We start from the raw sequence: 17,973 nt of genomic DNA on the forward strand, positions 1-17,973 counted from the left end.
TCATCATCCTGACATCCAAGTACGTAACACGGGAGGTGTGATTTAACCAATCAACACCGTTTGCTATCCCGGGAATTCTGTGTCTCTGCTTTACTTGCTGAGATTCCTTTGCAATTCCCTTCTACCCGTTCCTCCTTTAAGACCCACGCAAAGCTTCTCTTTTCACCAAGTGCTCCCCACATCCTCCAGGTAGCCGCAGTGTTACTGCCTCTAAACTTCCACGTCTCACCCAGAAAACCTGAAGGTACAACCTTAGTCGTGTCTCATGGGCCTTGTTTACATCTCTGCATCGCTTCTTCTCTGTGACCTCGTCAACGGCAGGAAACCACTTGCTTCTTTTGTGCATAATGCCAACTTATCCCAGATGCTCGAGCAATGAGTGTTTGACTGAACTGAAAGGTATCTATTGAAGTGATGTGGACAATGAGTTTATTTCCAGCAGAGGGCTCCAAAATTATAAAATGAGAAAATGGATAAAATGAAAGCAGTTTTATTTTATTTTTTGTAGGGCCGCACCTGCGGCATATGGAGGTTCCCAGGCCAGGGGTCTAATCAGAGCTACAGCTGCCGGCCTACACCACAGCCACAGCAACACCGGATCCTCAACGCACTGATCGGAGCCACATCTTCGACCTACACCACAGCTCACGGCAACACCGGATCCTCAACCCACTGAGCGAGGTCAGGGATCAAACCCGTAACCTCATGGTTCCTAGTCGGATTTGTTTCCGCTGTGCCACGATGGGAACTCCCAGGGTTTGGGTTTTTTTTTTAATTTTAAAAAATGATTTTTATTTTTTCCATTATAGTTGGTTTATAGTATTCTGTCAATTTTCTACTGTGCAGCAAAGTGACCCAGTCATGCATGCATATATACATTCTTTTTCTCACATTATCCTCCATCGTGCTCCATTATAAGTGACCAGATATAGTTCCCAGTGGTATACAGCAATAATTTGCATCTATTAACCCCAGATTCCACTTCACTCCCTCCCCCTCCCCCTTGGCAACCACAAGTCTGTTCTCCAAGTCCATGAGTTCCTTTTCTGCGGAAAGTTTATTTGTGCTGTATATTAGAGTCCAGATATAAGTGATATAATATGGTATTTATCTTTCTCTTTCTGACTTACTTAACTTAGTATGAGTCTCTGGTTCCAGCCATGTTGCTGCAAATGGCATTATTTTTTAAATAATATTATGAAGGCATTAGTGGTTTAAGTGTAACTGGGGTAGCTCCCCAAATATACTCCATTGAACACTGATCTATGAAGCTCATTTATGAAAACTAGCCAACAAAAATGATTCCATGGTCAAGTAAGTTTGGAGAAAAATGCATGGTATATCCCTTTATTGAAGTCACAGAGTTCTCATTGTAGCTCAGCGGGTTGAGGACCCAATGTTGTCTCCATGAGGATGCGGGATCGATCCCTGGCCTCGCTCAATGGGTTAAGAATCCGGTGTTGCTGCAGGCTGAAGTGAAGTTCGCAGATGTGGCTTGGATCTGGTGTTGCCTTGGCTGTGGTGTAGGCCTCAGCTGCAGCTCCAATTTGACCCCTAGCCTAGGACCTTCCATATGCTGTGCAGGTGTGGCCATTAAAAAAAAGATAAAAGAAAAGTCACAGAGCACTTTAGCATATCAAAGGCTCTGAAAGTTCCACCAACGAAGAATTTGGTACTTCCCAAATTTATTTTCCAGGGAACCCTTTCATGTTCTTTGGAACAGGTGTTCATGAAACTAATTTTAAGAACTACTGCACTGTTTCACCTCCAAATGGCCCAATGCAACTAAGCTTTGGAGTCATAAATAATCTTAATTCCTAACATGATTGAATGGAGTTTTAAAGGGCATCCATCGCTGCCGCCCATGTGGATCTGAACTTCCATCTACCTGCCCCTACAAGTTATCATTCAAAGCACAAATGAAGGGAACAGAGTCACGGGTTTGTTACAGCTCTATAACAAAGTGCTTCTTAGCACAGAACCAGGGTCTCTTTCCCTGCTGATTCCATCCTTTCATCTGAACTTAACCTCTTGGAGCATGAAAAATAAATCTTAAAACAGAAACAGACTCACAGACTTTGAAAAACTTATGGTAACCAAAGGGGACAGGTATGGGGAGGGATGGACTGGGGGTTTGGGGACTGGCAAATGCACACTGAAGTATATGCAATAACCATACACCAGGCCAATGGGGCCCTGCCGTACAGCAGAGGGAACTCGACCCAACAGTCTATGATAATCTATGTGGGAGAAGCATCTGAAAGAGAATGGATGTGTATACACGTATAACTGAATCGGTTTGTTGCACAGCAGAAATGACCGCAATCGTGTAAATCGCTCATACGTCAACAAAACTTTAAAAAAGGAAAAACCAAATAAAGCGAACCTGTATCACTTTTTCAGCAGAACTTCTCACGACCTTGTAAATCAACCATACGCCAATAAAACTTTGAAAAAGGAAAAACAAAACACAACAAAACAAAGCTGTATCCCTTTTTCAGCCAGAAGGCCTACCTACATCCTCCCATAGAATCTTTGGTGGCTGGCAGAAGAGCAATCGTAAAACCTGGGTATATCCTTATCTGAAAAGTAAACAAAAAAACGTGAGGTTGCTTTGCAGATACGTAGCATGTCAGGCCGTCATCACTGCTGCGTACTGATTAGAAGATAATGACTTGGTGCCTTTGAAGACTGAAATGAAATGTCTATGCCGTGACACACAGCCAATGTACAGAGTCCTAATTTGACAACAAAGCAACCTAAATGCCTTTTACGGGGTGAGGAGTGTGTCTTAAGTAATAAACACTTAAGTAATTAGATGTCTTTTATGGGGACAGCTATAAACTGAAACACGGGGGAAAATAACCTGGGTCATAGGTCTGACGCCCCGAGAGGCGGGTATATAAGAGCCAGAGCAGAGGACAGAAGCATCGAGACACCAAGAGACTTCTCTCCTCAACCCAACCAAAACCCAACTCGCGACACCATGGCCTGCTGTGTTTCCCAGTGCTGCAGGGTCCCCACCGGCCCCGCCACCACCATCTGCTCCTCTGACAAATTCTGCCGGTGTGGAGTCTGCCTGCCCAGCACCTGCCCCCATGAGGTCAGCCTCCTCCAGCCCATCTGCTGTGACAACTGCCCCCTACCCTGCTGTGAGCCTGACACCTACGTGCCAACTTGCTGGCTGCTCAACTCTTCCTACCCCACCCCCGGGCTGAGTGGAATCGACCTGACGACCATCGTTCAGCCTGGCTGTGAAAGTCGCTGTGAGCCCCGCTGTTAAGTAGCCACGGCTTTGCACGGTCCTGTGATGAGCTGCTCAACGTCTTACGCCTCATCCGGGCTTCCACCCTCACTACTACCGACGTCCGTCTAAACCAATCGCATCTGCCAGGGCGGTGTTTTCCTGCATGTGCCCGACTTCTTAATCCTTCCTTCTCTCGAGGAGAGTTGGAGACCTTCTTTCTGTCTTTTAGGGTATTTCATTGCTCTTTGAGAAAGAATCTTTTTGACTCTTCCTTAATAAACGTCATTCTGGCTTAGCAAATGTGGCTTTGTGTGTCTTCTTAGGCAAAGTGGGCTACCTGCCTAAGACAGCAGGTTGTCATATTTCCCAAGAGTTATCCCATGGTGGAATCATTGAAAAATTAGATACTGGTTCTTTGTGATAAGCTGAAAAGTGAAATATTCAGCCGGTCATTTTGTAGGATCTTTTTTCCCTGTTTTTTAAATCAAGTAGAGTTGATTTACAATACTAAATTTCAGGTTTAAGGTGTCCAACGTGGTAAGCCATAATTTTTAAAGGTTATGCTCTTTGTGTAGTTATTACAGAGTATTTTTATATTCCCTGTGCTGTACACTACATCTTCGTAGCTTATTTAATTAACATGTAATAGTTTGTACCTCAGTCCCTTACCCTGTCTTGTCCCTCCCCCATCCTTCTCACCAGTAACCAAGAGTTTCTTTATCTGTGAATCTGTTTCTTGTTATATTCACTAGTTTATTATATTTTTTTACATCCCACATGTAAGCTATATTGTACAGAATTTGTCATTCTCTTTCTGACTTATTTCATTAAGCATAATACCCCCAAGTCCATCCATGTTATTGCAAATGGAAAATTTTCACTCTTTTTTATGGCTGAATAGTATTCCATTGAATAGATATACCACTTCTCCTTTATTCATTCATCTGTTGAGGGACACTTAGGTTGCTTCCACCTGGGGGCTATTGTAGATAATGCTGCTATGAACACTGGGGTATGTATATTTTTTCACATTAGTATTTTTGTTTTCTTCAGACAAAGATCCAGAAGTGGAATAACTGGATCATATGATGGTTCTATTTTTAGTTTTCTGAGGAAAAACCATGCTGTTTCCACAGTGACTGCACCAAATTACACCCCCACCAACAGGATACAAAGTTTCCCTTTTCTGCACATTCCCATTAATAGCTGTTTGTGATGATTGCCATTCTGGCAGGTGTGAGGTGATATTTCATAGCAGCTTTGATTTTCATTTTTCTGATGATTAATGATGTTGAGCATCTTGTCATGTACCAATGGTCATCTGGTGGTCTTCTCTGGAAAAATACCTACTGAGGCATTTTATCAACTTTTTTTTTTTTATGCTGAGTTTATATAATTTACATATTAACCCCTTATTGGTTGTATCATTTGCAAATATTTTCTCCCATTCTGTAGGTTGTCTTTTTGTATTCTCTATGGTTTCCTTTGCTGTGCAAACACTTTTAAGCTGGATTCAGTCTCATTTGTTTATTTTCTGCTTTTATTTCCTTTGTTTTAGGAGACAGAGCCAAAAAAAATTGCTATGATTTATGTCAGAGTGTGCCAGTTATACTTTTTCTAGGAGTTTTATGGTTTCCAGGCTTACATTTAGGTCTTTAATCCACCTGAGTTTATTTTTGTGTAAACTTGGATTTGATCTCTGGCCCGGTGTTAGTGTTAGAGAATATTCTAATATCATTCTTCTATATATACAGTATTTGTCTCTTTCTTATTTCACTTAGTATGAGAATCTCTAGTTGCATCCATGTTGCTGAAAATGGCATTATTTCATTCTTTTTTATGGCTGAGTAGTATTCCATTGTACCAAATCTGCTTAATCCATTCATCTGTCTATGGACATTTAGGTTGTTTCCATGTCTTGGCTATTGCAAATAGTGCTGCAGTGAATAAAGGGGTCCATGTATCTTTTTGAATTATAGTTTTGTCTGGATATATGCCCAAGAGTGGGATCGTTGGAGCATATGGTAATTCTAGATATAGTTTTCTGAGGAGCCTCCAGACTGTTTTCCATAGTGGTTGTACCAATTTACATTCCCACCAACAGTGTAGGAGGGTTTACCTTTTCTCCACACCCTCTCCAGCACTTGTTATCTGTAGACGTACTAAAGAGACTTTTCTCCACTTTATATACTTGCCTCCTTTGCTGTAGATTATTTGACCATACAGGTGTGAGTTTATTTCTGGGCTCTCTATTTGATTCCATTGATCTGAATGTCTGTTTTTGTGTCACTGCCATAGGTGACTGTAGCTTTGTAGCATAGTAACAATTTTAAGATTAATACAAGATAACCATTCCTAGTGTGCCAACTTACCTCTTTTTCAGTCAAAAGCAAAAAATTTAATGTTTTCATACATGCTTATAAAGGATAAATATTGAGATTTTATTTTTAATATTGAAAATAACTACATGTCCTTTTATTACCACTGTGGGCCTTGAAGCATTCAAGGGCCCTTGGCTAGTTAAAAAGCCCCAAATGGAAACAAGACAATGTGTGTTCCAGTCCTGGCACTGCTTCAGGCTGCCTTTGTGTCCCTGATCAAGTCTCTTGAGCTCTTTGGGCCTCAGGTTTTACATGAGTAAAGTGGGCTAGTTGACCAAATTCTCTCTAAAGTCACTTTCCGTTTTAACTTTCTGTGGCTCTATATTATCCAGAAACATTTTAAGTAACAAATATGCCACGTGACTAGCCAACCCTATCCAACCTTATAACTTTTGCCACATTCAGAAGTGATAGCTAATATTTGGCGACTATCTGCTAGGCACACTGGCATGGGCTACATGGGTATTATCTCATTTATTCTCTAACAAAAACACTAAGAGGTGGCTCCCATTTTCTTCACGCTGTACAGGTGAGAAAACTGACACTAAGAAAGTTACTTGTGGGAATTCCCGTTGTGGCTCAGCAGGTTACAAACCCAGCATTGTCCCGGTGAGAATACAGCTTCCATCCTGGGACTCGTTCAGCGGGTTAAGGATCCGGTGTTGCCGTGGCTGGAGCATAGACTACAGCTACAGCTTGGATTTGACCTCTGGCCTTGGAACTTACACATGCCACAGGTGTGTCCATAAAAAGAAAAAAAGAAAAGAAAAAAAAAAAGAAAAAAGTTACTTGCGAAAGTTATACAAACAGTAAGTGGCAGAAAAGGGGTTAAACCTAAAACCGCCTAAAGTCTGAGTCCCTCCACTTTCCTCTACACCAAAGCATCTGCAATGTGCCCAAAAGAAAATTGATCGTGCTTGGATCTTTTTATCCAGAAGAGAGTATGCTACTTGACAATGCGTGTTCTACTATTTCTCTAATTGTCTATTTGGTTATATACGGTAACAGCTTTCTCTGTGGTGATTATAACTTAAGACAAAATGAGTGTACACAGTGGGTATAGGAAAAACTGTTTAGGTTTCTAAGGTGAAAACAAAGCATGGTTTGTTTCTTTTTTACAGTCAGACTTTAAATACTGCTTAGCAACATCAGCACAAGAAAAATACCAACTGGCTCATTAGACTTGCGTTGAAATATTTGGCAGCTTGGACACATTTTCAATTTTCTGATGAGTTTCAATGACCTCGTTCAAGGTAAAAAAAGACAAAACAAAACACTCTTTTTTTTTTTTTTTTTTTTTTTTTTTGCTTTTTAGGGCCATTCCCACAGTACATGGATGTTCCCAGGCTAGGGGTCCCATCAGAGCTACAACCACTGGCCTACACCACAGCCACAGTAACGCGGGATCTGAGCTGAGTCTGAGACCCACAGCCACGCTGGATTCCCCCACCCACTGAACGAGGCCAGGGATCGAACCCTCATCCTCATGGATCCTAGTAGGGTTCGTTGACCCCTGAGTTATGACGGGAACTCCCCAAAACCAGCCCTTCTTAAAGATAGTTTATACTTGAGAATAGAATAGAAAACCAAATCAGATAATTTTCCTTAAAATTGCTCCTTGGCCTCCAGCTTTTCTATCTTCATGGACTCTAGCCAAACATAGACTTTGGACACCGCACCACTGATCAAAAGCAGTCTCCTCGCTGACCTTGAGTCAAGTATTCTGTGCCTCTCTCCCCAGCCCAAACCATATCTCTGTCAGAAGAGACTTCTGTCTCTTCAGAGCAATGCCCCCTACTCAATCCTCAAGAGCGTGGTCTCTGAAACCAGGTTGTTTTGCTTTAAATGGTACCTCAATTCCTTAATCCTTCTGTATTCTTGATCAAGCTATTTAACTCCCCGATGCCTAAGGTTCCTCAACTGTTAAATAAGATTAAAAGCAGTGTGTACCCAGAGTTCCCGCTATGGTACAGTGTGTTAAAAGTCCCACTACAGCGGTTCGGGTTGCTGCAGACGTGTGGATTTGATCACCAGCCCGCTGCAGTGGGTTAAAGGATCCAGTGTTGCTGTAGTGGCAGCATGGGTCACAGCTTCGGTTCGGGATTCAACCCCTGGCCCAGGAATTTCAACATGTTATGGGTGCAGCCATTGAAAAAAAAAAAAAAAAAAGGCAGTATGTACCCTGCAAAATACCTGACTGATACACTACAAAACTGTCTAGATCATGAAAAACCAGGAAAGACTGAGAAACTAACACAGACCAGAAGAAACTAAAAAGACATGATATATATATCATATGATAGCTCAGACTGGTTCCTGGAACAAAGGACATTAGTGAAAAAAACTAGTAACAGTGTACACAATGGATACACTGCCTGAAGTCTAATCAACAGTAATGTATCAACATTAGCTTCTTGGTTCCAACATACGCACAATGGTATCGTAAGATATTAGCACTAAGGGAATGAGAAGGAGAGACGCACAGGAATACTGTACTATCTTTGCAACCTTTCTGTAATCTAAAATTATTTAAAAATAAACAGCTAATTTTTTTAAAGTATGTACCTCCTAAAACTGTAGTGAAGAGTACGTCAATTAAAATATGTTCAGCCCTTAGAACAGTGTGTGCTGACTGTCAGCCTCTAAGTTCACCTGTTAATACTCAGATGCTGGAATGAAGACTCTTTCTCCTCTGGCTGGTTTTCTACTGGATTCCACCAGTAGGGGGCACTAGAAGGAGCACGTATGGCTGAAGGAGGAAAGAGGGGGTCCTGTTGCCCTAGCAACAGTCTTTCCTCAGGCAGGAGCAGCAGGTTCTAGTTTCCAGCTTCTTCTCACTCTCCAAAAAACAGCATCATTTCACCTCCTCAGAATCACCAGCATCAGCAGGGGAAACTCGCCACCTTCTGCCCACGAAGGTGCAAGCTCTGGTCCCACGGGCTTCTCCTCTGGGCTGAGGCCAGCTCTGTAGGGCCACTCTTCCAAGCTCCGGGTCCAGTCAACCGCCACCTCTTTCCTTCATTCCCAGCCCTCTCTCTCATAGCTGCTTCTTGTGTTTCCTACCTTTTTTTTTCTTTTTTTTTTTTTTTTTTTGTCTTTTTGCTATTTCTTTGGGCCGCTCCTGCGGCACATGGAGGTTCCCAGGCTAGGGGTCTAATCGGAGCTGTAGCCACTGGCCTACGCCAGAGCCACAGCAACTCGGGATCCGAGCCGCGTCTGCAACCTACACCACAGCTCACGGCAACGCAGGATCCTTAACCCACTGAGCAAGGGCAGGGACCGAACCCGCAGCCTCATGGTTCCTAGTCAAATTCGTTAACCACTGCGCCACGACGGGAACTCCTCTTACCTATTTTTTCATTTCGTTTTGCTTTTTCCGTCTTCCCATACCTGCTTCACCAATTTCGTATTTTAAGAGTCTCTCTGTTGAAATCATTATGTGAGGATTTTGTTGGCTTGTTTTCCTGACTAACCTGGATACAGAAGCAACCCATAAATGCTCGTTATCAACTTCTAAACCTCCTTAGCTATGCATTCCATGTATTCTGACCTCAGACTCCACCTCGTGATCCAGGGTCTGTACAAGATAACAAGGAAGTCAGAAAAATGAGACCTAGTACCTTCTTTGAAGATTACATTCGCAGGAAGAGAAAACAATGTGTGCACCCCCAAAATGCAGCAAAGTGATATGGGTGGATATGGGTGCAATAGAGGCATGGCCAGTTCTGCTGGGGCCGTGCTGTGGGTAGACAGAGCAGTGTGATAGAAGTCATTGCTTTCCTTAACTTTTTTTTTTTTTTTTTTTTTTGGTCTTTTTGCCTTTTCTAGGGCCGCTTCCCGAGGCATATGGAGGTTCCCAGGTTAGGGTCTAATTGGCACTGTAGCCGCCGCCCTACACCAGAGCCACAGCAATGCTGGATCTGAGTCACATCTGCAACCTACACCACAGCTCACAGCAACGCTGGATCCTTAACCCACTGAGCCAAGGCCAGGGATCGAACCTGCAACCTCATGGTTCCTGGTCGGATTTGTTAACCACTTAGCCACAATGGGAACTCCTGCTTTCCTTAACTTTTCAAAGCATTTCTCATCAGAACAATTTACCCCAAACCCTACATGAAGAACTTGTGGTCTTTCAGCCCTCTTTCATCATATTTCTTCTTATGGGAATTCTCACAATCTCCGGAGGAGAAATTGCCATTTATTTCGTGACTCTACTGTACCATACACAGTGCTGAATGAGTTGCATATGTAATTCTCACTTAATCTAGCTTTTGCAATAAGCCTATAGTAGGTAATTCTTTTTCCCAAATTTGTGGGTTGGTTTTTTGATTTTTGGTTTTTGTCTTTTTAGGGCTGCACCCACAGCATATGGAAGTTCCCAGGGTAGGGGTTGAATCAGAGCTGCAGCCACAGGCTGACACCACAGCCACAGCAACGCCAGATCCGGGCTGAGTCTGCCACCTACACCCCAGATCCTTAACCCACTGCGCGAGGCCTGTAATGGAAGCTGGTCTTTACGGATACTAGCCGGCTTCATTACCCCTGAGCTACAACAGGACCTCCTATTTTTCCCACGTTTGTAACTGAAAAAACTGAATCCCCCAAGTTTGTAACTTCATCTAGTTCTCTCAGCATGTAAGTTATGATCAAGATTCAGACCCATCTCTGAAACTCTGTCATTTCCCCATCATGTACTTAATTATATGTTGTATGGATTACGTGCAAAGGGATGTCTAACCTTTTCCATCTGAACACGTACTCCTTGGGGACAGGCACCATGTCTTCTATGTTTCTATCTCTCCTACTATCAGAGATTCGGGGAGTTCCCGTTGTGGCTCAGCGGAAATGAATCCGACTAGGAACCATGAGGTTGCAGGTTCGATCCCTGGCCTCATTCAGTGGGTTAAGGATCCGGCGTTGCCGTGAGCTGTGGTGTAGGTCGCAGATGCAGCTCAGATCCTGCATTGCTGTGGCTGTGGTGTAGGCTGGCAGCTATAGCTCCGATTTGACCCCTAGCCTGGGAACCTCCATATGCTGCAGGGGCAGCCCTAAAAAGCAAACAAGCAAACAAACAAGAGATTCAGTAACTACTTGACTCACCGTGAATGCATTTGCTGACCAGTCTCCTTTCCTCTAGTTACATATGGGCTTTAGCCATGATATCGTAACACTGTAACCGAAATAAGTGGAAGGAACTTTTTAGAGGCAGCTGTCTGTTTGATAGTGATCATCCGCTTTGGCAGTGATTTAGAAAAAGTAGAATAGGCAAGTTGGCAGTTTGGTTATCTCAAAAGAAAGAACTTTTCATGCTAGTTTGCAAAGAGAGCCAAATTCATTTTTCAGGCCCTGGATTGTCTCATGAATCAATGTGTTAATATGTTCTCACCTCTGGTTTAAAAAAGCCAACGTCCTTTCTAAACCTGAGAGCTTGTTTATGTTTATACATAATCGCATACATAGACGAGGTAGTGAAAATGATCCAGCGGGCTCTGAACGTCCCCATCAAGATCATCCGACATATCGTCAATATTTATTTATCTCCTCAAACCCATGAAAAGCCAGCAAGCCCTGAATCTGCTAAAATAAACCATCCCACGGGTTTTGACTTCCCGAATAGATCCAGGCACACATTCTGAGAGGGATCATTTCTAACTTCTTGGGGAATCCCTCTTGACTCCTCACACTCAGCAGTGATTCCTTCTAAGTACACATTCTGGTTGGTGAAAAAGAGGAAAGAGTAGATCAGACTCACGGGCCTAGACTTCTGGTTGCCCAAGGGGGAGGGGGGTGGAAGTGGGGGTTGGATGGGGAGCTTGGGGGTGATAGATGCAAACTATTCCTTTTAGAATGGATAAACAATGGGGTCCGTACAGCACAGGGAACTATATCCAGTCTCTTGGGATAGAATAGACCATGATGGGAGATACTACGAGAAAAAGAATGCATGTATATGTATGACTGGGTCAGTATGCTGTACAGCGGAAATTGACACAACACTGTCAATCAACTATAATAAAAATAAAATAAATTTTAAAAAGAGTAGATACTGATTATTTACCTGTGCATAGGTAAGTGGAGAGCCTACATTGACACCATTTTGAAACTGCACCAGGAAGCAAGTTTGAACGTAGCAACACAACCAAATAAAACTGAAGGAGAGCTCTTCCGTTGTTGATAAATAAGAATATAGCGAGTTATTTGTACGGCATTATACAAACAATGACGAGGAAACATTCTGATGGGCAGAAGCCATGTTCCCTGAGACGGGTGGTTATAAAAGACACAGAGGACAACTTTGGAAGAGAAAACCTTTCTTTGCAACCAAAATCTACCTGATCCACTGTCTCCATGTCTTGCTGTAAGTCCTGTCTGCAAGGAAGCTGCAGCATCCCCACCAGACTCGCCACCACCATCGGCTCCTCTGATGTGTGCGGTCCATGTGGAGTCTGCCTGCCCAGCACCTGCTCACATGAGATCAGCCTCCTTCAGCCCACCTGCTGCGACACCTGTCCCCCACCCTGCTGCGTGCCTGACTCCTATGTGCCATCGTGTTGGCTGCTCCACAGCAGCCACCCTGCTCCAAACCTGAGTGGCGTCTCTGTCACCACCTGCGTCCAGCTCTGGGAATGCAGAGCCCCGAGCTGCTGACCAAAGATGACTCAACGAGCTTGCCCACACTGCCCTAAAGGCCTGCAATAGTCACAAAGAGCTGCTCAGCAGCCTTTAATTAGAAGCTACGAAATGTTCTGACCCTGTGCCTTCAGTTTTGCAGACGTGTTCTGCGGTTTTGTTTTTTTAAAGGCTGCACCTGTGGCATAGGTAAGTTCCCAGGCCAGGGACCCGATCAAAGCTGCAGCTGAGACCTACGCCACAGCCACAGCAACACCAGATCCGAGATACTGCTGCGGCCTATGCCACAGTTTGTGGCAATGCCAGATCCTTAACCCACTGAGTGAGGTGAGGGATCAAATCCACATCCTCATGGAGACAAAGTTGGGTCCTTAACCTGCTGAGCCACAAGGGGAACTCTGTGAAGTGTTCTGCGTTTTGAACAATGATTTCAAATGAGAAGTGGAAAAAACGCTCTCATGGACATCCTTATTTGCAATAAACACCACTGCTCCCCAAACCATGTGCTGTCTCAATGTTTAATGCCATAATTACCCGACTCTTGACACATGCATGCATCAGGAACCTATAAATATGCCCAGCAGAATTACCCTTTCTGCTGACATCCACATAAATCTCCCAGTCAAAAGAAGGCCTCACAGGGATATGTGACTATGTGAAGAAAATTCCGCAGATAATAAAATATATTAAACTCTTAACTTTGGAGTCATTTTAAATTCCAAGGTCAGCCACTACTTGTAATTTTAATTTTTTCCCTGCCTCTGGAAGTAACTCATAGACATCTTTATAGAGGTTGAAGAACTGGCAGTAAGAGACAGACATTGAGCCGAGCCACGTTTTTTTCATTGTCTCATCCAGGTGAAGCTTTGAATGCAAAACAATTTTAGGGGGTCCCACTGGGGCTCATCGGGTTAAGAATCAACATAGTGTCTGTGAGGATGCGGGTTCGATCCCTGGCCTCACTCAGTGGGTTAAGGACCTGGCATTGCTGCAAGCTGTGGTGTAGGTCACAGATGTGGCTCGGATATTGCTGATCTCACTCAGTGGGTTAAGGATCTGATGTTGCTGTGAGCTGTGGTATAGGCTGCAGATGCGGCTCAAATCTGCGTTGCTGTAGCTGTGGCGTGGACTGGCAGCCACAGCAGCAATTCGACCCCTCGCCTGGGAACTTCTATGTGCCATAAGCATGGCCCTAAAAAAGAAAAAAAAAATTGAATTAAGTCAGAAAGAAAAAGACAAATACCATATGATCTCACTCATATGTGGAATCTAAATTACAGCACAAGTGAAAGTATCTACAAAGCAGAAACAGGTTCATGGACATAGAGAACAGACTTATGGTTGCCAAGGAAGAGGGGGGTGGAAGTGAGAGATGGATGGGAAGTCTGGGGTTGGTAGATACGAGCTATTACATTTAGACTGGATAAGTAACGAGGTCCTGCTGAACAGCACAGGGAACTATATCCAATCTCTCAGGATAGACCATGATGGGAGATACTATGAGAAAAAGAATGTATATGTATGTACAACTGGGTCACTAAGCCGTACAGCAGAAATGGACGCAACACTGTAAATCAACTATACTCAAATAAAAATACATGGCTCAGTGGTTAATGAACCAGACTAGGATCTATGAGGATGCAGGTTTGATCCCTGGCCTTGCTCAGTGGGTTAAGGATCCGGCGTTGCCCTGAGCTGTGGTGTAGGTCGCAGACAGGGCTCAAATCCCATGTTGCTGTGGCTCTGGCATAGGCCAGCGGCTGCATTTCCAATTGGACCCCCTAGCCTGGGAACCTCCATATGCCTCGGGTGTGGCCCTAAAAAGCAATAAATAAATAAATAAATAAATTTAAATAAAATTTAAAAAAAAGAAACAATATGACCATGGTCACAGGGGTACACCTTCGCTTCTATTTAATGTGCTTTATAATAAACATCAATATTTATGTCCAAGTCAAACCAACTTCACAAACGACTCCTCAACGTCCACGAGGCTGCCTTACCAATGACATGTATTATTTTCCACGGATGTGTCTGAGCCCGCCTTCTTCTCCGAGAAGCAGGTCAGAGTGTCCTGCCATAAATGTGCCCTCAGAGACAAGAGATTCTGTACTTTGCTTTTAGTCAACAACCATCTGCCACCCAAAGCCTGTGTGACGCAGGTGCTCCTCCCCGAGTTGCTGGGGGGCTGCGAGTGGGGCAGTTCGTGGACACGTGGAACCGTGATGAATTTCACACCGGCAAGGATCTGCTTCGACCTCCTCATCGGCCAGCCCGCAGGAGGCAAACCAAGGCCACCTGAGGTGAAGAAGGTTCAAAGGAATTTACAACCTTGCTGACGACCTGAGATATGAAAACCAAGACACCAGGGCGGGAATATGTCATTAGAAAAAAACGACTTCTATGAATGCCATGGTGCCAAATCTCCAGACTGGACCAGATCCCCTCCCAGGACTGATGGTTTCTTTGTGAATCTTATGACTTCTTCTTGCCTGTTTCATCTTATTTTAAAGTATATAATTCCTGAGAAAATGAAGGAAGATGGGGATAATTTTCTTTTAAGGGTACATTTCCCTATCAGTAGGAAGTGGGTAGGTCTTCTCTTCCAGTAAATTGACACTTTGACTTGTTACAACGTTGGCACAACTTTGAGAACAGAGACTGGGGTCTCTGGGGGAAGGAGTTTTGTTTTTTTGGTTTTTTTTTTTTTGGTCTTGCCCATGGCATGCAGAAGTTCCCAGGCCAGGGATCAAATATGAGCCACAACAGTGATAATATCGAATCCTTAACCACTAGGCCACCAGGGAACTCCAAGAGACTGTTTTAAAAAAATTAGGAGTTCCGGAGTTCCCGTCATGGCGCAGTGGTTAACGAATCCGACTAGGAACCATGAGGTTGCAGGTTCGGTCCCTGCCCTTGCTCAGTGGGTTAACGATCCAGCATTGCCGTGAGCTGTGGTGTAGGTTGCAGACGCGGCTCGGATCCAGCGTTGCTGTGGCTCTGGTGTAGGCCGATGGCTACAGCTCCGACTGGACCCCTAGCCTGGGAATCTCCATATGCCGAGGGAGCGGCCCAAGAAATAGCAAAAAGACAAAAAACAAAAAACAAAAAACAAAAAAACAAAAACAAAACAAAAAAAAATTAGGAGTTCCCATTGTGGCTCAGTGGAAACGAATCTGACTAGTAACCATGAGTATGTAGGTTTGATCCCTGGCCTCATTCAGTGGGTTAAGGATTTCACGTTGCCATGAGCTGTGGTGTAGGTCAAAGACACAGCTCGGATCCTGCGTGGCTGTGGCTGTGGCGTAGATCAGCAGCTATAGCTCCAATTCACCCCCTAGCCTGGGGACCTCCATTGCCGCTGGTGTGGCCTGAAAAAGACAAAAATAAATTAATTAATTTAAAAAATATTTAAATTTTAAAAAAACCTTAACCCATAGAGTAATACAACTTTTAGGAACTCACTATAGACTTATTAAAATAATGAAATGGATTTCATTTATTCCATTCAGGCTTTCACCTTGCTGTCTCGATAAAATTTAAATTATATCATCAATAAATAAGGCAAATATGTCTGAGACTCATATAGTTATGCGCAACATTCATCTATAAGTAGCCATGTCTTTGTTGACAATATTGAGTAGAAAATGATCCAATAAATGATTTGAGTTGCATATTTGGAAATTACTCATTAAAAATCCTGATCATGTTATGCATATTATTTAAAACTAAGGGGGAAAAAAGGAGAAGAATTTAGCCTCTGAAATGATAGCTGAAGAGTCACTTAGACTGATTATCCGTAATTTATGTACGATTTGACATTCCACAGCCCTGTGAAGGTAAACTGTGATCATATGACAAGAAATAACAAGTCAATGAGTCAAAAACATGATTCCTTTAATAAGGGCAGAAACTCTTAGTGGACAAGTAAATACCAAACTGATTAGAGAATCTTGGTGGAAAAGAGTGACATAAACCACAATGAGGGGAAGCCTTCTGGTTGGACCAACGCTCAATGAGCAAAGTATATAAGAGCCCAAAAGTCAGAGGAGACATCTGCATTCTCGAAATCTCGTCTTTCTCTCCAAGAAACCAAAGCAAACCAGATTCCCGATACTATGGCTTGCTCCGCGATCCGTTACTGCTGCAGAGTCCCCACTGGCCCCGCCACCACCATCTGCTCCTCTGACAAATTCTGCCGGTGTGGAGTCTGCCTGCCCAGCACCTGCCCCCACACTGTTTGGCTACTGGAGCCAATCTGCTGTGACAACTGCCCCCCACCCTGCCACATCCCTCAGCCCTGTGTGCCCACCTGCTTCCTGCTCAACTCCTCCCAGCCCACCCCTGGCCTGGAGACCCTCAATCTCACAACCCACGTTCAGCCTGGCTGCAGCGAGCCCTGCATCCCAAGATGCTGCTGAGTGATGGCTGACGCCCTCAGCGCCTGGCAGTAAAGAACGCAGGCTGGGCTGTGTCCTCAGCATTCACTTGCCTCCAGATTTTATCAGATATTGAGGCAGACCAGTTGGCCTAGATGTGGAAAACCTGCCTCTCATCATAATGGAAAGAAAATCAAGACTTTTTAAATGGTTATTTCGCTAAGTAACCATTGGATTCATTTGGGCAGAGAACGTCATCTCTAATCAAAACAGTACTGAAATCTACAAGACCTCAGACTCCACTTTCCTGATCATGTGGCTTCTTGGATCCCATTTCTTGGACGGGTGTTTTCCTAGAGGGAAATTAATTTCTTGATGGGTTTTCCAATAAACTTTACTTGTGTGGTGAGATGTGTTCTTCATTTATGTTAGAGGTTTGGGTATGTTTCTTTCATTGAAGAAAGGTAATGCTAAGATAATCCTTTTATTTATTTATTTATTTTAAAGCATCTCAGAGGAATGATGGAAACTAGCTTATTAACACGGCTTGCTAACTTTAAAAGTGCTGGCTTGCTAACTTTAAAGTGTGTATCTTCTCTTTTCTTCCTCAAATAAATACAATTTGAGGGTGAGCCAACGTTTATTTGCCCATCCTTTGCCAGGTATATCACTCTATTCACTCATCTGACTCTTAAAACAGCATAAGAGATGAGGAAAATGCAGTTTTAAGAGTGAGTCAATACTCGCAAAGTTGCAAAGTTAGTTGCTAAGGAAACCAGGATTCAACTCCTTGCACGTCTGCCTTTCATTCTGTAATTATTTTTTTATTTTTTGTCTTTTTAGGGCCCCACCCCGAGGCATATGGAGGTTCCCAGGCTAGGGGTCAAATTGGAACTGCAGCCACTGGCCTGCCCCAGAGCCACGGCAACTCGGGATCCAGGCCAATTCTTTGACCTACACCACGGCTCACGGCAACGCCAGATCCTTAACCCACTGAGCAAGGCCAGGGATCGAACCTGCATCCTCAGGGATGCTAGTCAGATTCGTTTCCTCTGAACCACAATGACAGGAACTCCTAAATAAACATGTTTTTAAATGTTTTCCTTGTGCTTTTGGTCTCATACAGGGGGAGGATTTCTTAGAGGATCCCATAGGCTTATGAACAGCTCAGCTTTGAATGAAAAGAACTTGGAAGCCATGGGAAGATGGGCCTTGACCTAGGATAAGGTCAACAAAGGATTTAGTCCATTCACTTGGCCATTATTTCTGGAGTGCCTCCCCAGGGCCAGGCTCCAAACCCACACTAAGAGTATAAAGACAGAAGAAATGTTAT

At 43.7% G+C, this 17,973-nt stretch overlaps 2 protein-coding genes across 2 annotated transcripts; both read left to right on the top strand.

The window, feature by feature from the left end:
- LOC110256010 (keratin-associated protein 3-1) lies at window positions 2,918–3,547 on the top strand. The gene has a single exon (XM_021067011.1). The coding sequence runs from the start codon at window positions 2,987–2,989 to the stop codon at window positions 3,281–3,283; it is 297 nt and encodes a 98-aa protein (XP_020922670.1). The 5' UTR covers window positions 2,918–2,986; the 3' UTR covers window positions 3,284–3,547.
- LOC110256008 (keratin-associated protein 3-3-like) lies at window positions 15,974–17,049 on the top strand. The gene has a single exon (XM_021067009.1). It carries the CDS (start codon window positions 16,380–16,382, stop codon window positions 16,680–16,682), a length of 303 nt encoding a protein of 100 aa, XP_020922668.1. The 5' UTR covers window positions 15,974–16,379; the 3' UTR covers window positions 16,683–17,049.

The sequence above is a fragment of the Sus scrofa genome, chromosome 12 (genome assembly GCF_000003025.6).
Source record: "Sus scrofa isolate TJ Tabasco breed Duroc chromosome 12, Sscrofa11.1, whole genome shotgun sequence".
Lineage (NCBI taxonomy): Eukaryota > Metazoa > Chordata > Mammalia > Artiodactyla > Suidae > Sus > Sus scrofa.

Coding starts and splice junctions, on each gene's coding strand:
- LOC110256008 (XM_021067009.1), top strand. CDS start 16,380: ATGGCTTGCTCCGCGATCCGTTACTGCTGCAGAGTCCCCACTGGCCCC.
- LOC110256010 (XM_021067011.1), top strand. CDS start 2,987: ATGGCCTGCTGTGTTTCCCAGTGCTGCAGGGTCCCCACCGGCCCCGCC.